We start from the raw sequence: 23,902 nt of genomic DNA on the forward strand, positions 1-23,902 counted from the left end.
GGAAGCAGTAACCAAAAAGGCTCAGTCTGTGGGGAACGAGAGACCGGCTGTGACCGTTTCCACAGAGAAGGGCACAGGGTACCCACACTGCCTGCTGCTTTCCCATGAGCACTGAGATCCCAGGACAAGATGCTACAGGTGCCAGGCAAGCATACCTGCAGTAGTGCCCTGGGCTCAGAACCCCAGCTTTTCAAACACTCCTCTGGCCCCAGCTCCTGAGCAAGAAATCACATCAGCTGGATCACAGGTGACATGAAAAAAAACTCCAATCTGGTTTATTTCAAAAGGGCAGAGGTCAAGACAGGGAAATACTCAGAAACTGCTTATCTTTCCCTAGATACACCTGCCCTCTGAGACACTGGACATTTTTGCTCAAGAGAGAGCTGGCTCCAGGCCATCGCACTGAAATTATTTCTTTTATCTGGCTCTTTACACTTCCCGCTGTGTCCGTGGCTCTGGGCTGCTAGCTGCACTGGCCACAGCCCCAGGATGGCTGGGTTGGACAACACCTGGGCCACTCTAGTCGATGTAGTAGACCTTGGAGGCATCGTAATAGGCACAGGTCATGTAGTTCATGTTCCCAATAGGCCACCAGTGGTTGGGGTGGTAGGTGGCTGAGTAGGCATGGGGCTGGGGTTGGACACAACTGAAGAGTGCCAGGCTCCTGTCCATGGCCACAGTGGGCAGATAGAGCTGCAGTTTATCCAGGAGGTGACCCGGCCAGAAGAAATTGGGGTGAGTTCGCAGTGAACCCCTGGACCTCTTCGCCTGCAGCTTCCTGGAAAATGAGAAGATAGGAAGTTTGTCGTGGCAGACCCGCCAGGGCTGGGGCTTCTGCTGAGCAGAGCTAAGCAACTGTGTGACCAGAGTGGAGGTGTGGCACTGTGCCAAGCACTTTGCTTCCATGTGGTAGGTCCTGTTCTGCTGTCTGCCCTACCAAGGAGGACGTGAACACCTAGAGAGGATACGTTATTTCCCCCAAAGCCACACAGCGAGCAAGTGGTAGGATGCGGGCTTGACTCCCAACTTGCTGCCTTGAAACCCCAAATTCTTTTTTTTTAATTAATTAATTAATTAATTAATTTGAGAGAGCACGAGTGAGTGGGGGGCAGGGAGGGAGAGAGAGAGAGTGCAGAGCCTGGAGCGGGGCTCGAGCTCACCCGAAGCAGGGCTCAAACTCACAAACGTTAGATCGTGACGTGAGCCAAAGTGGGATGCTTCACCAGCTGAGCCACCCAGGCGCCCCCAAAACCCAAGTTCTTAAGTGTACACCGTTGGTTCTCTCGAGACATTTTAATGCCTCTGGAGCTAGCGTTGCTGGGTCCAAATCCCTGCTCCGCCCCTTGATAGATGTGTGACTTTGAGCAAGATAATTAACTTTTCTGTACCTCAGTTTCCCCTTCTGCAAAGTGGACATGCTAAGAGTAACTTTATAGGGTTCCTGAGAGGATTTAACTGAGTTAAAACATGGGAACATACCCACAGTGGTGTCTGCCTGGCACTCTAAGTAGTTTCACTGCCTCTCAGTTCCCCGGCATTGAGCCCTAGATACTGTGCGCCGTGCAACATGCAGAGTCCCAGGCACCTCCTCCACCGTGAGGCTGGTCCTCCCTCCCCTGACCTGCTTACAGAGTTGGCTGATGCTACAGACCTGGTGAACTCCTCAAACTCCTTAAAGTGTATCTTCTTGATTTTCTTTGGTGTCTTCCTAGTAGAGAAGACAGAAAGGCATCTTGTCAGGATTGGGGGAATCCATGTTAATGGGGCCTCAGGTAGTAGGTCAGAGGACATGGGGGTGGGCCTGTCTAGTGAGTCCAAACCAGAGCTCCAAAAGGAGCATTTCTTCTATCTGGGGTGGGCTTGGTCAGCCAGGCCTGGGCTCCCAACCTGGCTGGCTGTGTGGCTCTGGGCAGGTCACTTCCCTTTTCAGAGCCTCATGTTTTTTATTTCCCAGAGCAGAGACCTCCCAGGGTAGCTGAGAGATACGCAATGATCTGAATTGTTTGGGGGCCCCTGACTCTCACTTTCCCTGCCAGAGCCAAAGCCAGCTTTTGGAACAAGGGTGGTGAAAACTGACTCCCCAAATCTTGGGCCTGGCAGACGTCACTCATTAATCACAGACGGCACTCTTTCCCAGCAGGCCTGCATCTGGCCTCAGAATCTTTGACAGCACAGTCCAAGTAGCAAGATAAAACAAATGTCCATCCCTGCCCTTAGGGACCTTTCTTTATCCCTTATGGCTGTGGCCTACCTAACCAGGGACAAGAGTCCCTTTCTCAGGCTCCCACCCACTCCCTAGGTTCCTGGTGCAGAAATGGATGTCAGCCACCCAGGGGCTGGCAGTCACTAAGTAATCAGAAAGGGCTCTCCAGGCCACCAGCCTTCTGACTCGTGCTCAGCTCTGCCTCCCCAGGGTTGTGGACAGGCCCCTCTGTAGGCCCAGACCCATGCCTTCAGTCGATATTGTCCTGATGGGACAGGTAAAACAACAACTATCACTGCTTCCAAGGGCTAACTATCTGCCAAACACCATGCTAGGAAGTTAATATGCATTTCTCATCTGATCCTCATTGTGTGTGGAGGGGCTGTTACGCTCATTTAACAGATGAAAAGCTGAGGCTCAGACAGTGAAGTATCTTGTCCGTTTAACCTGCAGCCTGTGGGATTTCCACTTGGCTCTGCTGTATCTCATCCCAGCTGTTCTGGCCATACCACCGCAGTGGGCAGCTGGCAGTGATCTAGAATGTGGGCAGTTCCCGGTCCCCTCCCCCTTGTGGTCAGCTGGCCCCTCCTCATCCCACATTAGCCCTGTCCGTCCTCAGGGATGCAGGGATGCTGCTTGCTCTCCAATATGCAGTCACCCACGGATGCTGGCTCATAACTTGCCCATGGGTCACTTCCTCCCAAAGAAGGACATTTCCTTAGCACTCAGGTTGGTCTGAGGGCCAGAGACAGGCCCCATTGCAGAGTTCCTTTCTCCTCCTGATGCAAGCCCACCTCTTGCCAGAGAAGGCAGGACAAAGAAGGGATGGCCACCTCTGTCCTCTGTAGGGCCCCTGACCAGCCAACCCATGATTTGAGAAGGGGCCTATTTCCCTAAGAAGGTCCTCTTTTTAAGCTTTTGTAGAGAGGCTGAGATCACGTAGGATGTGGTTGGGAGCGAGGCAAGGAGGCTAACGCCCTCAGACACTGGAAATTGGCCAGTCCCTGGGGACCAGCTGGGTTGGACATGCTGGGCACGCTTGGCCACAGGAATTGGCACAACATGTCACCTCAAGTATGCTGGTATGCAAATGGCAGGGGGGAGAGAGGGGGTCTGATACTCAGCTTGTCAGTCTTCTTAGCCACAACATCACTGAAGCCCTGGAACTTGAGTAGAGCCAGATTTGGACTGAAGATCTTCATATCTGAGTAGTAGCCTCCCGGCTGCCGGATTGGGCGTACCTGGTTCTTCTGAAAAATGATCTTGTCCCCCGGGTACAGCAGGGCTGTAAGCAGCAAGAGAAATGTGGACTCTCAGTCCAACACCCCTCCCTGCCCTGAGCCTTTGGGGCAGAGGGGAGGATTTTTTTTTTTTAATATATATATATATATAAGTCCACATTTTTGTTTGCAAATGTTTTTTCTTAGATATACACTTTAAACTTTTTTATGCTTTTTTTTTATTTTTTAAAAAGTTTATTTATTTTGAAAGAGAGAGAGAGAGAGACAGGGGAGGGGCAGAGAGAATCCCCAGCAGTCTCTGCACAGTCAGCATGGTCCGTGCACAGCCTGACGTGGGGCTCGAACTACAAAGCGCGAGATCATGACCTGAGCCAAAATCAAGAGTCAGATGCTTAACTGACTGAGTCACCCAGGTGCCCCATTAAGCTTTTTATGTCTAAATGATTGTAGATTCACAGCAAGTTGCGAAGTGCAGAGGGTCCCTTAGACTCTTCCCCCAGCTTCCCCCAGGGGCGACAGGGCACATAACCCTAGTGCAGTGTTAGGAAGTGGGGTTGGTACAGCACTGCTGTTTGGACTAGAGCTGTGGGAGCTGGTTTGTAACCAGGTCAGCCCTGGCCCCAAAGCCTGGGTGCAGTTAGGATGGAGTGTGCGGCGCCCTACCCCACTCTGCACGGGTCGTGCTGGTCACGAGGCCACAAGAAGGAGGGGAGGTTCACCCAAGGCTTCACCAGGTTAACTTAGACCTAGTTGATGGAGGTTTTCTCCTTGCTTAGAATTAGTCCCATAGATATCCTCAGGAGACTGCTCTAAGAAGTCGGAGCATAAAAAACACTGGCTAGGGGCTCTGTCTTCCTGCAGCCATGGAGCAGTGCTTGTCCTACGATGATAACACATGACTGGCTCACGTTCTAGAAAAAGTAATGGAAGGTTACAGTCCAGGTTATTAATGCTGGTTATCTGGGGTGGGGGAGGGGGAGGGGGAGAGGGGAGGGCAGGGACTGTGCAGATAAGAGGGGAGAGGGAAGGGGAAGATGCAGCATCAACATTTCAAAAAAAATTTTTTTTAATGTTTATTTATTTTTGAGAGAGACCGAGACAGAGCGTGAGTGGGGGAGGGGCAGAGAGAGAGGGAGACACAGAATCCGAAGCAGGCTCCAGGCTCTGAGCTTGTCAGCACAGAGCCCGACACAGGGCTCGAACTCACAAACCGTGAGGTCATGACCTGAGCCAAAGTCAGACACTTAACCCACCAGCGTGCCCCGCATCAACATTTTTAAAAGATATACAGGATTTTTTTTTTTTAGCTTATTTACTTATTTTGAAAGAGAGAGAATGAGCTGCGGAGGGGCAGAGGGAGAAGTGGACAGAGGATCTGAAGCGGGCTGGATATGGGGCTCGAACTCATGAGGCGTGGGATGTTGACCTGAGCTGAAGTCGGACACTTAACTGACCCACCCAGGTGCCAATATACAGAATTTTAAAAAACTACATTAACAATATATGTATATATATCTTTAAAAATAACTTACATAAATAATTTTGTGTAAATCGAAAAGAAAAAGAGATCTATAAAAGGACAATCCCTAAAATATTAATGGTGCCAACTCAAGCTGGGGGATTTTTTTTTTTAATATTTATTTTTGAGAGTGAGTGAGCAGGGGAGGGGCAAAGATAGACAGAGAGAGAGAGAGAGAGAGAGAGAGAGAGAGAATCCAAAGCGGGCTCAGAGCTGTCAGCATGGAGCCAGACTCTTGAACTCAAGAACCATGAGATCATAGGGCACCTAAGTGGCTCAGTCGGTTTAGCATCTGACTTTGGCTCAGGTCATGATCTCATGGTTTGTGATTTCAGGTCCCACATCAGGCTTTCTGCTATCAGAGCAGAGCCCACTTCAGATCTTCTGTCCCCCTGTCTCTCTCTGCCCCTCCCCTGCTAGTGCTCTTTCTCTCTCTCAAAAATAAATAAACATTTTTTAAAAATGCTTTTTTTAAAAAAAAGAGAGAGAGAGAGAAAAAAGAACCATGAGGTCATAACCTGAGCTGAAGGCGACACTTAAGGGACTGAGCCACGCAGGTGCCCCCAGCTGGGGGGATCATTATTTTTATGTTTTCAAAAAAAATGTAAGTGAGCAAGTATTATCTGTGAAATCAGGGGGAGGTAAAATGATAAAGCTATGCGCACTGGGGAGTTGGGAAAGGCCTTGATGTTTTAGAACATGGCCCTTGAGCTTGAGGCCTGGATTCTGAGCCCACCAAGCTCTAGTCTAGAACACAGACCCAGAAGTCCCGGTGGTTGAGTTTCTTTACTCATAGCTGAGCTGGCCTCTGTCAAAGAGACAGCCAATAGATAGTGGCCAGGAGAGTGGTCAGAGACAGACTCGAGTTTTTTCCATCTAGAACTGTCAGAAGTAAAGGGAAGCCCACCCACGGATGCTGCTTTGTGCCTGTGAGTGTGAAATTCCGCTGGCAGGTGAGGTTCCCTGACCCAGCACCTAGCAAAAGCTAGTGGTGGTGGGAATCAGTTAGTGGCTCAACACCCTGGTGGGGACAGAGGAAGCGCATCCAGAGGAAAGACTTAACCCACAGGGCAGTCCAGGGTGCTGGCAAGCCTGCCTGCATTTCAGAAGACAGCTGCATTTCCAGCACGAGCAGAGACGAGAGAATATACACAATCAGGGAAGATGCGGCTCGCTGAGGAAGATGGAAGGAAGGATGATTTGGTGAAAAGTCAGTGTTGAGAGCCAAAAGAGATTTCCTATCACTGCCCTCCCAGACCAGGTGGGCAGCAAGTGGCCGCGTATGTGAGAGGGTGCCGCATGCACAGGAGACAATGATCACTTAGGGTGGTTTGCCTGTGTTCCTGAAGGCATTTGGCCGTACACTGTTGTACAGACCTGTTATGGGCTGAATTGCATCCCCCACCCCTCAAATCATATGTTGAAGCCCTAACCCCCAGAACCTCAGAATTTGTATTTGGAGAGAGGGCCTTTCAAGAAGTAATTAAGCTAAAGTGAGGCTGTGCTGGTAGGCTCAAATCTGATCTGGCTGGTGTCCTTGTAAGAGGAAATTTGGACACAAGAGAGGCACAAGGGGGCATGAGAGCATGGAGGAAAAATCATGTGGAGAGGCAGCGAGAGGGTGGCCATCCATCTGCCAGCCCAGGGGAGAGGCCTGAGGAGAAACTGGCCCTCCTGGCACCTTGATCTTGGATTTTTAGCCTCCAGAAGTGTGAGAAGATAAATTTCTGTTGTTTAAACCACCTGGTCTGTGGTATTTTATTGTGGCAGCCCAAGCAAATTAATACAAGACCCATGGCCCTATACGTTCTGCCCTTCTTTCCCCTTGTCTTGGAAAAAAGACGGAAATAGTCAGTTGTGACGGTGAACTTGTTCTTAGGTAAGTCACCCCAGTGTCTGTGTGCCCCTTTCTTTGAAAGCCACATTTCCCAGTTTGGCCATGGTTCCTTCCTGTGACGTTCCTGTGGGAAAACCTCTGTCCTTTTGTGTTTTGAAAGCACAAAGAGGAACTTGCCCATTAAAGTTATAAATTCACGAATTTAGGACACCAGCATTGCTGTGTGGTCGTTGGGGTTATGGGGCCCTCTCCTGTCCCCATCTCTCAGAAATACACACTCTACCCAGAGATGGGGAGGGTTCAGATCTGCTTGGATATATGAAAACACAATTCTCCCTCAAACAAAGGGTGAGACCAGTGTGGAAATCTCAAGGCTGAGTCCTGTGGTCTGAGCAGAGAGCCAAGGTGTCAGAAGAACTTGTCCCCTGGTGCATTCCTACCTCTGTGTCGTGGAAGAACCAAGAAACAGGTCTGGCCTGGGGAAGTGGTTGCAGAAAAGCCCAGTACAGCAGAGCAGTTATCGCCCCTATCACATGTCCCTCTTTGAAATTGGGACTGTTCCTTTCTGCTCGACTTCAGGGCTCCCTCACCCAGAACTCCTGTCCTTGGAGCTTCCTGCTCTAGAATGCTCAGCAGGCTCAGTTGGGGAACCCAGACCCCTAGACCTGTGGAGCCTGTGAACCTCCAGGATTCTAGAATGTAGAATCAAATGTAACAGCAAAACAGGCTGGGCTGCCCCTGCTCCTTCAGTATCCCCACCACAGGCCACAGAGGCTTGGCTGGATGCATGTCTGCTGGGGAAGGACAAACCTCAGGCGGAGCCATGTTCACTTGGGTTCTGAGCCCTCTCGGCAACTTCCCAAGGGCCAGGCGCCAAAGCTCTTACCTTTCACGAGGATGTCCTCTGTCAGTGGGAGGCCGTAGGACTCACAGAGCTTGCAGCACTGCAGGTAGACCAGAAAGTTGTCCCTGCGGGACTTGTTGATGAGCTCCTTCATCTCCCCATGGATGGTGGATGGGAGGCAGTGCTCATCAAAGTGCTTATTCCCGCTGCGCACCAGGCGGCACCGCTCCGTGTACTGGATGGAGGGGATCTTGAGCTGCAAGGAGAAGAGGTTGGCACCCACTTCCCTCCACCTTCTTCCCGACCAGAAGGCAGATATGGAGCCTCATCGACCTCTCCCCTCCCGACCAGAAGGCAGATATGGAGCCTCATCGACCTCTCCCCCAGGAGGGGAGATGGCAAAGCATGCAAGGTGGGACCAGAGTTCAGGCTCTGAAGTCAGTGACTTGGGAGAAAAATCACACATGGTCAAGGTTACCCCTGAAGGGCACTTGAGTGGTTAAGCCACGCGGTTCTGTGTGCACAGCCCTGTATGTGGTTGTACATACATCACTGTATAACATATACAGTAGGGAACAACGTAGATGCCCTACTGAAACAACACATCTGTGTTTGGCTGCACAAGAATTTAAATTGGGCGCAGATATCTGTGCCTTTGAGGTGGAAGGCACATGTCAAGGATGGCAGAGCAAAGTGGAAGAGGCCTGGGGAATGTGGAGCTACTTTTGGCCTTCTCATTTATTTATTTACAAGGAAACAAAAATCTGTTTTTTGGCCTCTAACACCAGAATCAGCAAAGTACAGCTCACAGGCCACATGTGGCCCGGCACCTGTGTTTATAAAGAAAACTTTTTTGGAACACAGAGGCACTCATTTGCTTAGATGTTGTCCGTGGCTGCTCTTTGCCGCAAAGGCAGAACCGAGTAGTTGCCACAGAAACGATAAAGCCCCAAAAGCCTAACACATTTGTTATCTGGCTCTTTATAGGGAAAGTTTGCTGACCTCTGCTCAAATATTTTGGGTTTTCTTATCATGCAGCTGAATCAGATCTTAGTTGGTATAGCACTTACAATGCCTAGTATATTATTATATGATAATAATAATAATAATAATAATAATATGTATTTAGGGGTGCCTGGGTGGCTCAGTCAGTTAAGTGACTTTGGCTCAGGTCATGATCTCATGACCCATGGATTCAAGCCCCACATCAGGCTCTGTGCTGACAGCTCAGAGCCTGGAGCCTGCTTCAGATTCTGCATCTCCCTCTCTCTCTGCTCCTCCCCTGCTTGTACTCTGTCTCTCTCTCTCTCTCAAAAATAAACATTAAAAAATTTTTTAAATGTATTTATATATAGTATAATATTAATATTATCTGCCTTCCTGAAGGCAGGGGCTGTTTTGTTCTCTATAACACCTAAAATAGCGTCTGGCACTTTGTGGTCTCTTGATAAATATTTTTGGGTGAATTAATTCCCACAATCAGTCCTGCCTTCACTGGTCATATATGTCTGGAGTGGCCGCTCAGTGACAGGCCCTGTACCAGGCATTTGGATTCCAGCCACAATGAAGACACGGCCCTCAGCCCTGGTCTCAGGATGCAAGGTCACAGTCAAAGGATGGGAAGAGAGGAGCTCCGTATACTTTTGGAAACATGATCTCATTACATCTTCAGAGAAACCTTGTGAGGTAGGTGTTGTTCTTATTATGAGATGAGGGAACATAGGGGTAAAAGAGGGCCTGCTCCCAGGAGTTCTCCAGCTAGAAGGTGCAGCGGACTCGAACCTGAGCCTGCCTAGGAGCCAAGCGCCACGCCCTTCCCATTGACTGGGGTACCTTGTGCTTCCGCCTCCTCTCGCGGTACCGCTTGCCAATGTCCTCCATCTCCTCCAGAGTCAGGGGCCGCGCCTCCATCTGGGTGTCAACCACGGGCACAGTCAGCAGGTCCATCTTGCACGGTTGTGGGGCTAAATTCACCTGCTTCTTGGACAGATGCGATGGGGAAACTCTGATCTTGGCAGGTCTATAATCTGAAAGGAAGGAGAGCCTGAGAGGGGGCTCAGCTAAGGAATCCATCAAGCGGTTAACTCATGTGATCAAGCAGGTGCCGGCCATCCCTCTGCTCACTTCCCACGTGGCTCATCAGGCCACCTGAGACGGACCTTGGAGGTGTCCCTTCTCTCCGTCTGCACTATGGCCTGCCCAGTGCAAGGCCACCTAGTGCCTCACCTGCACCACTGCCCCAACCTTGCGGTTGCCATTCTCATACTCTAGCATCCTGTTTCCACCGAACACTAAATAGGACCTTTGAAAAATATAATCACTTCATTCCCCTGCCTAACACTCTCTACTGGCTTCCCTCAGCACTTACACGAAAGCCCAGAATCCTCCTCCTGGTCTGCAAGGCTCTGCAGAGTCTCGTCTCAGCTCAGCCTCCACGTGATCCATCTCCTCCTGCTCACCCCTCCCCGACTCCCCAGAGTCACCCTAACTTTTTTCTTCCGTTTTTAACTTTTTTTTTTGACTACAGGTGTATTTCTTATTTATTTACTTATTTACTACCTACTAATTTTTGACAGAGAGAGAGTGAGTGAGCAAGGAGCAGATAGAATCCCACAAGGTACAGAGAGAAAGAGAGAATGAGAGTGGGGAGCCCAAGCTCATCCGATGCGGGGGTTCCAACTCACCAACCAACTCACACCTGAGCCGAAGTCTGAAGCTTAAATGACTGAGCCACCCAAGCACCCCTCACCCTAACTTCTTTCTGTCCCCTGAAAACTTGCCCAAGTCAGGGTCTTTGCCTCTGCAGCTCCCTCTGTCTAGGGTGCCCTTCGCCAGAATGGGCTCCTCATCTGTCACTTGGGTGTCAGCTCCCATGGCTGCTTTGCAGAGAGGCCTTCTGTGACCACCACCCCCTCACTCTGTCCTATTGTCTTCAAGGCATTAATCCCTACTAGACATCATCTTGCTTAACCCTTTACCTGGAAGCTCACTGAAGGCAGAGGCCTTGGCTTCTTTACTCCTGTGTTCCCAGTTCCCAGTTTCTGGAAGTATGCCTGGCACGTAGGAGGTGTTCAACAAAGAACCGAGTGAATGAAAGCATCCCGTTGCCCCTGCCCTGGTTCAGGCCTGCCCTGTTCTGGGCTGAAATGAAGTCATGGCTCAGTCACCTTCTAGTTTTGAGACTGCAGACTGGTGGCTTAGCCTCTCTGAGCTTTATAGCATCCTCCTGTAGAGCGTGAATTGTAGCTTTGACCTCCAGGGACTTGAAGGATAAACTGAGCTACCTGCTGTGGGTAAGGCTACCCAGCCCGAGTGCCACTGCCTTCTCTCGTGAGCCTGCCACCCAAGAGTCTCGTTGACTCTTGATGCTGCTGCCCCTTTAGGCAAAGCAAAAGATACCCAAGTCCATTTACCCTGGAATGTTCTCCAGAGAAAAGGGTGATGACACCGAGATGGCACCAGGCAAGAAAATACTTGCTCCTGGCTTCAAGTCTATTTATTGGGAAATAATAGGCCCCAAATACCTTTGCTGCAAATATGCATCACGGCACACTGTGGTCGTTCACTAAACAGCTCACGGCCAACTATGTGGATAATGGTGAGCTTTGGTAATGATAATGAAAAGGCAAAAAGGTCATGGATGAGAGAGCAGGCCCAACTTGAGGCAGCTCTGAACACGAGCTGGACATAAAAGTTGCCAGAGATTATGACTGTGGGTAGTGATGCGTGCAGGAGGTGACCAGGGTGGGGGTGCTCAGTTTCCCTGGGACTCTGAGAGAGGCAGAGACACTGCCTGGGGGGTGACAGGGCCTCTGCCCAGTGGCTTGATGAGACTAGAGGCTGGGAATTTACGCGCTGCACTGTGGGTTAAGTTCTGGAGGACAGGGGAACAGCCTGTCTATGGGAGCTGCCGGCTGCCTCCCAAACAGCCTGCTGGTGAGGACATGGAGCGCCCAGCTCAGTGGGACCAGAAGCCTGCGCCAAATCTTCACCCACGTAAGGAAACTGTCCTCTAACCCGCAGGGCTCTCACATGACCTCAGAGAGGCTGAGGAACACTCCACACCAATGTGTGTGAAATGAAACTCCTGCTAACCTGATGGGTGCGGGCAAAGCAAGATTTGTTTTATTTAGAAAAAGAAAGGGGTTCTATTTGGGGATATGCTATATTGTTATTATATTTGGTTACATTTGGGGAGGGCTCTGGAATGGTGGATGGAGGTTTAAAAGAGGGCTTTAATTTTATCTGGAGTTGTTCAATTTTAATTTTTTTTTTTTTTTTTTTTTTTTTTTTTTACACCACAATGCCACTAAGCTACAAAGAACCATGATGCGCCCTTGTGTTGTAAATTCATAGCCAGCACTATGGCTAGTCCATTTCTAATTTGCCTCCATGCTATGTCTGGACAGATGTGGTTCCACAAGCACATGGCTTGGCAAATGGAACTTGAGCTGTTGCACAGCTCATACAACTGTTCATAGCAGCCCTGCTAATATCCCTGATCATAGAATATCAAAGTAGGCTTTCCAGTAAACTCTAAACATGCGCTAATTCTGGTTTCCGACTTTTAGTTAACTTTTTATCAATAAAATATAGATTAATAGCAAGAAGGCTTTGGACCCACATACAAGATCTCAGTCTATTGGGTAAGCCTTGGTGGGCTGAAACCACCTTTTGAGAATCCTCCTTTAAGGACAAGGGCTGCGTCTCATTCATCTTTGATGGACATGGTAGCTAGGCATTCAAGAGAATACCTTGCTCCTTAGTTGATCGCTGGGCTTGGGGATTCCAGAGTCTTGGCCCACCCATGGTAACCCAAAGCTGGAGAACACACTCAGGAAGTAAACCAAGGTTGCCTCCACCATGCTTGCTCCCAGGATGGGGAAGTGGAGGCATGGGGGTGGGACTGGATACATACACTCCCTTGCAGTTGCCAGGGTGCTTTTCTGATGAGCCAGACACCACTGCTTGTAGGTATTGACTAGGATATCTGTGGTGATGCTGTTGTCCTTTCCCAGAGAGCTGAGATAGATCACAACATCTTCCACCTCCTGGTTTTTCAGAGGGACTCCAACCTAAGGAGAGAAGAGAAGCCACCAAGGTGGGCAGGCTCCAATCCAAACATCCTACCTGCACGGTCAAAGCTTTACCAGCCTGGCCCTACTTCCCCTATCTAGTTTCATCCACAGCCACTCCCACCTCAGCAGGAGCTCAGAGCCTCTTCCAAGGCCCTGAACACACCCTGCACTTTCTCACCCTCTGCCTTTACTCGGGCGCTTCCTCCTTCTATCTGAAGAACTATCCCTCTTTCAAAACCCAGTCTAGATATGCCACTATCTTTGCAGAGTCTGCTACTCTTTCCTTCTGGGCTGCCACCCCACTCCATACCAATCTCAACGATAACTTTCCCACACTGGATTTTGGAAAAAGGATTTCATGCCTACCATCCTTGCCCACAAGAAACACATCAGCTTTCCTTAACTGAAGAAAAATAAGATCAGAAGTACAATACACATTACTCTTTCAGGGATGGTAAGCAACTTTATAGGAGTATAATGCTTGCCAGCAATACTGAATATTCAAGAAGGAAAGTGTTTAAGGAAATATAATTTTCTTCCTCAGCTTCTTTAGACGGTAGTCAGTGTTCACTGGGCTTTCCTTAAAGAGGGTCAGAACTCTCCTGGTTCTAGAGGACTTCATGTTTTCTCTTTTTGGTTATGATGATTAAGAACCCTGTATATATATATACGTATATACATATATATACGTATATACGTATATGTATACATGTACATATATATGTATATATATACACACCCTGTATACATAATATATATATTTAATGTTTTGAAACGTTGTTTAGGTAACTACATGTCATGAAACAACAGTGTGAAAACTGGTGATGATTTAAAACCATAAAGACCTAGCAGGCAGCTTCCTAAATTATTTCCAAGAGGTATCTTGTATTCAAAACATATTAAGGCTTAATTTATCCAGACCAGAGGTCAGCAAACTTTTCCTATAAAGGGTCAGATAGTAAATATTTTAGGATCCATGAACAATATGATCTCTATCATAACTGCTGAAATCTGCCATCATAGCGTGAAAGCAGCCATGACAATACATATAAGTGAGTGTAGCTGTGTTCCGATAAAAGTTTATTCACAAAAACAGAGGCAGGCTGGATCTGACTTCTGGGCCATAGTTAGCTGACCTCTACTCGATCAACAGAACTTTCTGCAATGATGGAAATGTTCCATATCTGTGCAGGCCGATAGAGGAACTGCTCACCACATGTGAACACTAAGTACTCGAAATGTAGCTGGTGTGACCGAGGAAACGGATTTTTTAATTTTATGTATTTATAATTAATTAAAAATTTTTGGATAGTCAGTGAAAGTGTGGCCTGTGGACCAGTACCATAGACATCACTGGGAGCTTGTTACAATGCATCAACTTGGGCCCTGCACAGAGGTACTGAGTAGAAGCTGCATTTTAACAAGATCTCTATGGGATTATCTGCCAATGACAGTTGGAGAAGGTCTAGAGGGTTCTAGAGGCAAGACAGAAGGCCCAGCAATCTCTGTGCCCAGTTCTGGAGTCTGATGGGCAAGACAGTGATTCCCCAGGTACTGACTGGTTATGGGGTCGGCTCTGCAGACTTTCCACTCAGGTAGGGGTTTTCAAGATCAGACTCACGCAGGAGTGGTTTTAGGGGTCTGATGTGGCCACAAGTTATGTCACGTTTTCCAATCTGGCTTAACAAGTAACAAGGCTGATGGTTTGATCTACTTTTCGTTGGTCCAGGACCTGGGTGGAGGCAGCAGTGGGGGCAGGATGCATGCACGTCTTCCTCACTCAGGCCGGCCTGGAGGGAGCATGGGAGGCACTTACCGCCTTCAGAGTCACAACGAATTCCTCCCTAGAGATCTTCTGGTGCTCGCCCCCTTCCACTTTGCTAAATATCTCCAGGATCTTGATCTTGCGGCTGTGCAGGTAGGAGTACAAGGCTGATAAGGCAGAGGGCTTGGGCAATCGGAGCTGGGGCACCAGTCGGCGGGAGGGCCGGGGGCTCTTCTGTAAGAGGTAAGAGAGGGAGCAGAGGAGAGAATTCAGGGGAGACAGGCCACTGGAATGTGATTCCCAGAGTTAGACAGAACATGATTCCCAGAGAGAGAGAGGGGGGCTGAGCAGCTCTCAACAGACAGCAAGATGGAATGCAAGGAGCATTGGATTCAGGGGTGCCGGGGTGGCTCAGGTTGAGCATCCGACTTTGGCTCAGGTTGTGATCTCCGGTTCATGAGGTCAAGCCCCGGATCAAGCATCTCCGCTGTCAGACAGGTCCTCTGTCCCCCTTGTTCTCTGCCCCTCCTCTGGTTGCATGCTCTCTCTCTCAAAAATATTATTATTATTTTTTTTTAAGGAGCATTAGATTCAGGGCAAAGGCATTTTGCCAGGGATACTTTGCATCTCTGGGCCTCCATTTTTCCATCAGAAACAACCGGGCTGGACATGATGAGAACTAACATTTCATTCTTACCCACATCTCTCCTGTCAAACATGTCAGGATTAAAATCACACCAGGCGATCAGTGCACCAAAACATATGCCCCTGCCTGGAACCAGATGGGGCTCTCTAATCCACCCATCTCCCAGCCTTTGCTCCTGCTCGGCCTCCTGCCCAAAACTTTTCCTTCTCTCTCTACCTGTCCAACTCCTACTCTTCCTTTACTTCCAGGTCATCGGGAATATTTCAGGATAATACTCCCTTACCTTGGTGCAGCACCTGACAGTTTACAAAGGGCCTTTCTGTTCCCTACTTTGTAGCTCCTCTGTGTTTAGGATCCACCTCTATTAATGTAGCCACCAATCTGATGTGTCTGCCTCCCCCATTAACATGTGAACATTTTGAAAGCAAGACAATGTCTTTTGAAGCTACATACCTCTACCTCCTATTCATCTACTGGACAAGCCCCCCAGCCGTAGGCAGATAGGCAGTAATTGTTTGATGAATGAATAAATGATGCTGTAAAATAGGTATTAGATACTACTTTCCGTTTTTACAAACGAGGAAACAGGCTGAGAAAAGTGAAATGACTTGCCCAGGGTCACACAGCCTATAAGCAATAGAGCTAGGTTTCTAATCCAGGCCCAGTGTTTTGGTTGTTTTTTTTTTTTAATGTTTTTTAAATTTATTTTTGAGAGACAGAGAGAGACAGAGCACGAGTGGAGGAGGAACAGAGAGAGAGGGAGACAGAGAATGTGAAGCAGGCTCCAGGCTCCAATCTGCCAGCACAGAGCCCGACACAGGGCTTGAACCCACGGACCATGAGATCATGACCTGAGCCAAAGTTGGATGCTTAACCAACTAAGCCACCCAGGTGCCCCCCCCACCCCAGGCTCAGTGTTTATTCATAGACACTGTACTGCTGTCTAGAAAGGGTGTGATAGGCCTAGGAAATTTCGGTTTGGACTCTGATTACACCAAGGACTGAGTCTGGCACCAGTGAGACTAAAGTAGTAGTAAAAATGGCAAACATAGGAGTGCCTGGGTGTTTCAGTCGGTTAAGCATCCGACTTCAGCTCAGGTCATGATCTCACGGTCTGTGAGTTCAAGCCCCGCGTTGAGCTCTGTGCTGACAGCTCAGAGCCTGGAGCCTGTTTCGGATTCTGTGTGTCCCTCTCTCTCTGCCCCTCGGGACTCTCTCTCTCTCTCTCAGAAATAAGTAAATATTAAAAAAAAAATTTTGTGATGGCAAACGTAATATTCAGTGCTCACTATATGGCTGGCACTGTCCTAGGCACCTACTCCATTTAGAAGTCACAGCAACCCTAGGAAGTCAGTACAATGGTTATCCCCATTGAATAGATTGGGAAACTGAGGACTGGATCATACAGCTAGGAAATAGCAGAGCTGGTTTAAACCCACGTTATCTGACCTCTTATCCCAACTTCACCTGAACTGGGAGAAATTTCAAGTGTTTCCATTACCAGAAAATGTCACAGAGAGGTAAGCACTGGGGGACAAGGGCTTTGGTACTGACTGCCACCGACTACCTCTATGGGGCTGGACAATTTATCGGCCTCGTTGAGCTTCTATTTCTGTATTTATAAAAGGGAGTCCTCCTTTTTATTCCAGCCTCACAACTGTGACTTTCACGGTACCACCACGAGCACCTGCTTGGCACATATAGGCCCTCAACAAACACGTGTCAGTGAACAAATGAATGAGGAATGCATATTTTTAAAATGCCCCATAGATGGCATTCCAGGAGTTATCCCTCCTAGGGTGGTTTTAAGATATAGTCACAAATTCTTTAACTCCTCCCTTCTGGGACGGAGCCTGATTCCCCTCCCCTTGAGTGTGGACAGTACTTAGTGACTTGCTTCTGACAAATAGAATATAGTGAAAGGGATAATGTGGTTCTCCTGAAACTCAGGGTGCCTGAGATGAGGTCATAAAAGGCATGGCAGCCTCCTCTTTGCTCTGTCTCTTGGACCATTCGCTCTGGGAGATGCTGGCTGCTATGTGGTAAGGACGCTCAAACAACCCTATGGAGAAGTCCCTGTGGCCAGGAACTGAGGCCCCCTGCCAGCAGCCACGTGAGCAAGCTACCTGGGAAGCGGATCTTCCTGCCTCAGTCAAGCCTTGAGTTGTCTATGGCGCAAGCCAACAATTTGAGATGAGGGCCACCAGCTAATCTCTTCCCAGACGCCTGACTCTCAGAAACAGTGGGGGTAATCAACATTTGTTGCTTTAATGTTTGGGGGCATTTGTTATGCAGCAATAAATACCCCATACACCTCCCTTTGGGGGCTTCTCTTTGCTCCCTTTGGAAATGGGGTGAATGACCCCTATCCTGACTAATCTGAGGGAATGAAAGGACAGCATGCCCCTAACACCTTCAGCGTCTTCATAAGCAAATGGGGCTACTCACCTTGGTGGCTCTGATAGTAGTCAGGTGGTCTAACAACTGGTCCTCCTGCTCCTTCTGGATCATGTGCAAGACCTTGGCCTCTGAAGGTGTGAGGCTGGGCTTGTTCTGAAGCCACCTCTCTACATTACCAAATGACTCCAGGTCCTGGCGAAGCTTCAGCCTCCGGCTCAGCCAGGTCCTCACGTCGTCTGGTTGGCCTTGGATGTCCCCAGCTCCCAGGGCTTGGAAGCTGGAGATCGGCTGTGGGGGAGTCTGGGGTTGGGCCATGAGATTGATAGGCATTGGATCCTCTTTTTGAGGCAAGATGATGATCCGCCGGCGGCTCTGAGGCAGGTGGAAGTCCTCCTGCTTGAACTGCTTGAAGCAGTGGGCGATGACCAGTTCAGGATCGAAGGTGGGGCCCTTGCTGGCATTTTCGTCATCACTTGAGGTCTCAGACTGGCAGAGCCCTTGGGGAAAGAGGGTTAAGAGGTGAGCTTCTTTCAGGAAGAGGACTAACGGAGTCAGGAAGGAAAAATGCTACAGCACCAGGCTGGGTTCCCAGGCCTGGTGTTATCATTGCTTTGCTATAATGATGAAGATAATCACATCTAGTATGATTGCGCATTCCTGATGGCAGGCACTATGCTAAGGTCTTTGTATGTTTTCTCTTGTTTAACCTTCTCAGATTTTATTCTTCCTCCACTCCACCCCACCCTCACCCCAATGCTCCTTATCGACAATCAGAATTTATTTATATATATATATATATATATATATATATATATATATATATATATATTTAAAGTTTATTTATTTATTTTGAAAGAGAGAGAGGGAGTGGGGGGAGGGGCAGAGAGAGAGACCCAAGCAGGCTCCGCACTGTCAGCACAGAGCCTGACGCAGAACCGAGCCGAAATTAAGTGCCCGACACTTGACCGGACTGAGCCACTCAGGTGCCCCCAGAATGATCTTTTAAAAAAATGCCATCCTGATCTGGTCTCATCATCTGAGCAGAGGCTTTGAAGCTGGAATGTTTCAGCTGTGTCCTGGCTCTGCTGCTTAGTGGCTGCATGTACTTGGGTAAGTCACTTGGGCTCTCCGTCTCAGTCTTTCATGTGTAAAATGGGGGTAAAGATGGTACCTACTTTACTGAGTAGGTGGAGATGGTTAGAATCAGCCCATCTTAGAGTTGCTTTGTTCATGGTAAAGTGCACTGTTATTTTTTTTTTAATTTTTTTAATGTTTATCTATTTTTGAGACAGAGAGAGACAGAGCATGAACGGGGGAGGGGCAGAGAGAGAGGGGGACACAGAATCGGAAGCAGGCTCCAGGCTCTGAGCCATCAGTCCAGAGCCCGACGTGGGGCTCGAACTCATGGACCGCGAGATTGTGACCTGAGCTGAAGTCAGACGCTTAACCGACTGAGCCACCCAGGCGCCCCTGCACTGTTATTTTTCAATGGACTTGCTCCTCGCCTATTTTGAAACCCTCCTATCACTTTCCACGGCCCTCAACATAACATCCCTTCTCTGCCAACCTTTCCTACCTCATCCCTTGCCTATCCTTCTTTACAGGTCCCACACGCCTTGACCCTGAATGATCCCTGAATGGTCCAAGCACATCCCACCTAAAGGTTTTGCATGTGTTGTTCTATCTGCCGGAATGCTCCCTCCCCCCGCCATTCTCTTAAAACTTATCACAGGGTTTTAAGTTGGGGGCTGCAAATGGTGACCCTCATGGTGAATGAGGCTTGGGATCCTGTTTCATTTGACGCATTGGTCAAAATTTTCCACCTTGAGTTACTTTAGGCTAGGGCATGCCCTCTCCAGCTTGCTGTAGTCCCAAATTATTCTCTATGGTCTTTTTTTTTTTTTTTAATGTTTATTTTTGAGAGAGAGAAAGAGAGGAAGGAGGGGCAGAGAGGGAGAGGGAGACAGAGAATCTGAAGCAGGCTCCAGGCTCTGAGCTGTCAGCACAGAGCCCAAAGAGGGGCTCGAACTCACGAACCAGGAGACCATGACCTGAGCTGAAGTTGGACACTCAATCAGCTGAGCCACCCACGTGCCCCCATTCTGTATTGTCTTACATGCAGCTCAGTTCATTTATTAAGTGCCTGCTTTAGGCAGACATTTGTGTTTGAAATCTCTGGTATAATTACTTGGTTGGTGTTTATTTTTTCAATAGACTATGGACCTGGACCTCCTCTCTCTGGTTGCCTACTGGAGCCCCGGCACCTCCATGTGCCAACATACAGTGGGAGCTCAGTAATTATTTGGCGAATGAGTGGATGTCAAGTGGACAGACTATTTGACATCACAGAGATCAGCTCTATGATTATACCATTTTACAGAGAAAGGCACTAGGGCCCAGAGAGGCCCAAGGTTCCACGGTGGTTTAGTAGCAGAGCTGGGATATGAATTCTGGTTTGCCTGGCCCCAGAGCTTGGTTCTTAGCCATTAATTGATAAGACCACAGGCTGTCACCTAATCCGACTGAGTCTCAGTTCTTTTATTTCTAAAATGATAAACTCTGTTCTAAGTACCTCCTGAAGCTGTTATGAAGATCAAATGAATAACAGATATGTGAGTGTTCTAAAATTCAGAAGGGATATAGCATTATTATTAAAAATATTGTCACCATCATTCCCCTTCTAAAACCCACACTGCCTCTGCTTTAAAACCCTTTTGTTGCCTCCGAAATAAAATTCAGTCTCCTTAACCTGGCCTCACCTGACACACCCACCTCTGCCAGCCTAATGGGCTCCTTCTCTTATTCTTTCTGACCTCACCCTGTATTTGTACCCAAACTGAGCTGACTATGGTTCCTTGGTCACCTCATCCTGCCCCTGTGCTGTTTCCTCTCTCTGGAATGCTCTTGGAGACTTAGGTCAGGCATCACCATGCCCTGAAGCCCTCCCACCCCCTCCCTCATATCCCCTCTGGTTTCCCATAGCCCCTGTGCTCATCCCCATCATAGCATTTACCATGTTTTTTTCTGGATGAAGATGCTTTCTGGGTCTTTCTTTCCCAATAGCCTGTGAGTTTTCCAATGGCAAGGACTGTGTCTCAGTTTCCATGTATCCCTGGTGCCCAGCCTGGCACAAAGTGACCATTCAGTCCATTTGTTAAGCCTCCTTACAATGCCTGTGTTTTTCCTTCATGGTCAGAAAATAATGTGTCAGAAAATAATACATCAATGTGGATGGAAGTGGGCACTTCTCAACAAGCCATGTGTCATTTCTTTGAGAACAAGATGCTGGGTACAACTGAGAATGTAGCCATTTATCCAACCAACATTTACTGAGAATCATTCCGTAGATCCAAACGAGGCTGGAAACCCAACCGCAGAGCCCTGGAGTGGAACAAGGTGGGGTAACCAGAGGGGTATGCCCTCAGTCGGAGGAGAAGTGCTGATGGAGAGAGTCGGGTGGTCATCATGAAGGAAGAGGCATTGACATGTGCCTTCAAGAATGAGTCAGATTTCAAGGTGTGGAGGGGTCAGCATGGGGAAAGGTCAGGGGTGGAGTTTGAGGATTTGGGGGTTACTAAATAGTTCCACAAGTTGAAAGTACATTGTGCATGAAGGAGGAGGTTAATGGGAAATAAAGCTGGAGTCATCTTGAATGCCAGGTTAAGGGGTTTAAACTTTATCCTGTTGACCTGGGAACACACTCAAAACATGCTCCTCCCTGGCCTTGCCACCGTCACTTCCGCCCACCCAAGACCCCAAATCCATGATCTTCCCTTAGCTAGAAGGGTCACTCCCCACCAAGCCCTTCAATGGCTTCATTGCAATGGCTTCTCAGTGCCCTTAGAATAAACAAGCCCCTCCTACAATGGCCCCCACCACTGCCCTCACTGGCACCCTGCTCCCCACTCCTCCCTGATCTCTCCCTGCCCCCTCCCTCTGCTCACTTCACTCCAGCTGCATGAGCCTGCTTTCTCTTTGTCCAACCCTCCTAGCTCTGTTCTGACTTGGTTTTGGCATTTGCCATGCCCTATGAAGGGCATGGGATTCCCCAAGATTGCTGTTGGCTGAGTCCTTTTCACCATATGGTTCTCAGCCCAAGTGTCACTCCCCTCAAAGTCACCCTGACTCCCCTATTGAAGGTCGCATGCCCACTGTACCATGGAGCTTCCATTATAGTGATCTTTGGGGTTCTGTGTCCATTTATAGAAAAGTGAGGTGGGTAGAGACTGTGTGAAAATGTTCCCAAGGGACTGTGAGGACAGCTTCCAGAGGCCAGCTAGCTCCATTGCCTTCCCAGGTCAGGGATCTCTTCCTGAAATGCCCCTGGCAGATTTTGCCTCTGCTTGGATACGCCTCTGGTTGACAGGGTGTTCTTCTCTCACATTGTGGATGCCTGATTCTGATTCTTAGAAAAGACTTCCTTATATTGACCCAGATTTTGTTTCCCTGGAAGTTCTACCCTTTAGTCCTAGTCTTCCCCTCCAATGCTCCAGAAAACGCATTCCTTCCCTCTTTCCTGGGACAGCTCGCCAAGTATCTGGAGACAATTCAACTCTCTTTATTTTGGCTCTGATTCAAATCTCTCCCTCAATTCCATCCTACCTCTCTGGCCACTTGCTACTTGGGCCCTCTTTTCCCGCCCATCCCTTAAAATTGGTGCCTTCTAGGTTCATACCTGGGCTTTCTCCTTCTCCTTCCTTCTCCCTTTTCTTCTTCTTCTTCTCCTCCTCTTTTTTCCAAACAATCTCCTCTACTCTCATGTTTCTGTGGTCTTCTATATGCTGAGGACACCCATATCAATATTTATGACTTGAAATTAGCTCCAACTTTCTACATACAGTTTCTCCTAAAGTATTTCCACTTGGATGGCCTACAAGGATCTCAGTCTCAACCAACTAAGCCTGCACTGGCCTCCATGTCCTGTTCTCACTCAACCTGTTCCTCCTGGTAGGTTCCCAATCCCTGTGAAAGGCACCTCCATCTCTAGGTCATCCTAGTTACCAACCTGAGCATCATCTTTGATTGTCCTTTTCTTGTTCCCTGTTCAGTCAGCCCTCAAATCCCCCTAGTCCCCTCTAGCCTGGCCACTCTCCCTCACCTCTCAGTACCTTTGGTCTGGACATTTCAGGCAGCCCAAGAGCTCATGATTCTGGCTTCAGCCTTCAAGTCTGCCAATTCACTCTGCATTTGCTGATAATCCCAATCCCAATACTGCCATTTCCAGTAGCTTCTCCATCTCCTACCTCCCAAGATCTTTCATGATCTTGTCCCTTCTGACCTCTCTCGCCTCTCATCCCTGGCAATACTCAAACTACTAGCAGTTTCCTGAAGATACTGTATCTCTGAGCTTCTCTGCATGTGCTTCCATTGGTCTGGAATGCCTTTCCTCCCCTTTTTGGCATGGAGAACTCTTTATATCCTTAATTTAAGCCCAAGTGTAAAGAGCTCTTCCAGAACCTTAGAATTGTTCTTACCTGTCCACTACACTTAGCAGACCTCTTACTTCTGGGTGTCACCCCCAGACCTGGCATCCACCCCTTCTTCTGTAATTATGCGTTTATCTGCCTATCTTTCACCTCTGAAGTTGCAGGGTTTTCCCGCAGCAGGCTATCACCAAACACTGCTGGTTTTCTACATGCTGCTTCTCCAGTACCCAGCACATTAATATCCGGCGGAGAAATGGGGCGCGGCGGGCGAGACAGAGGGCCGTGGATGCCTTTCCCAGGCACACGGGTTGGACCCCTGATTTCAGACCAAGGCAACTTGGCCCACTCCTCCAGCCTGGGAATGGAAATCTGAGAAATGTGCACGACCCGCCCCCGACTCCCTGGCAACCCCTCACCCAGCACCCAGTACGGCACAATGAGATATTCGCCTCCCGTGCTTGCCCTCACCCCACTTGCACGCGTCTGCACGGGGCTGAAGGCTTCCTGGAGGCGGCGCTGCTTCCCGGGAACTTACCGAGCAGCGACAAGTACAGAGCCTCAGACGTTTCGTACGAATCTTCCATGGTCGCAGCGTCGGGAGCGGGTGTTGAAGAGCGTGTGTGTGTCTGTGTTGGTTTTTGCTGGCGTGTCAGGGTACCAAAAAACAGTAATTCCAAACTTTGCAAGAAACACTCAATGCGCCCCCGAGCTTAGAAGCAACTGTTGCCAGGACTACAGACGCCCTGCGCTGATTGGCTGAGCATTGCCACGCTCCTGCCGTCTGTGGGACGGAGGCGGGTACGGGGGAGCACCCTCCCACTCCCGATTGCCTGACAGTCCTGTTCCTTTTGTGGGTCCTGGGAGGCAGTCGCAGAGGGGCAGAATTCCTGGCTTGGAGAAAGACAGGATTCTTAGTATGGCCCAGTGGCCCCTGAATCTGGAG

The 23,902-nt window shown here is 48.9% G+C and overlaps 1 protein-coding gene across 2 annotated transcripts; it reads right to left on the reverse strand.

The window, feature by feature from the left end:
- Positions 1 to 229: 229 nt before the first annotated feature.
- Positions 230 to 23,573, reverse strand: EFCAB12 (EF-hand calcium binding domain 12). 2 transcript variants are annotated; one of them, XM_049641024.1, is made up of 9 exons: positions 23,495 to 23,573; positions 17,582 to 18,030; positions 14,539 to 14,721; positions 12,563 to 12,719; positions 9,478 to 9,671; positions 7,687 to 7,900; positions 3,329 to 3,488; positions 1,652 to 1,711; positions 230 to 778 (listed from the first exon to the last, which is right to left on the reverse strand). In XM_049641024.1, exons 1-9 carry the CDS (start codon positions 23,541 to 23,543, stop codon positions 520 to 522), a joined length of 1,725 nt encoding a protein of 574 aa, XP_049496981.1. In that variant the 5' UTR covers positions 23,544 to 23,573; the 3' UTR covers positions 230 to 519. The 2 variants fall into 2 exon arrangements, with proteins under 2 accessions (XP_049496981.1, XP_049496979.1); XM_049641022.1 differs by lacking the exons at positions 230 to 778; positions 1,652 to 1,711; positions 23,495 to 23,573 and adding an exon at positions 22,209 to 23,473 and having other exon boundaries at positions 2,373 to 3,488.
- Positions 23,574 to 23,902: the final 329 nt, after the last annotated feature.

The sequence above is a fragment of the Panthera uncia genome, chromosome A2 (assembly GCF_023721935.1).
Source record: "Panthera uncia isolate 11264 chromosome A2, Puncia_PCG_1.0, whole genome shotgun sequence".
Lineage (NCBI taxonomy): Eukaryota > Metazoa > Chordata > Mammalia > Carnivora > Felidae > Panthera > Panthera uncia.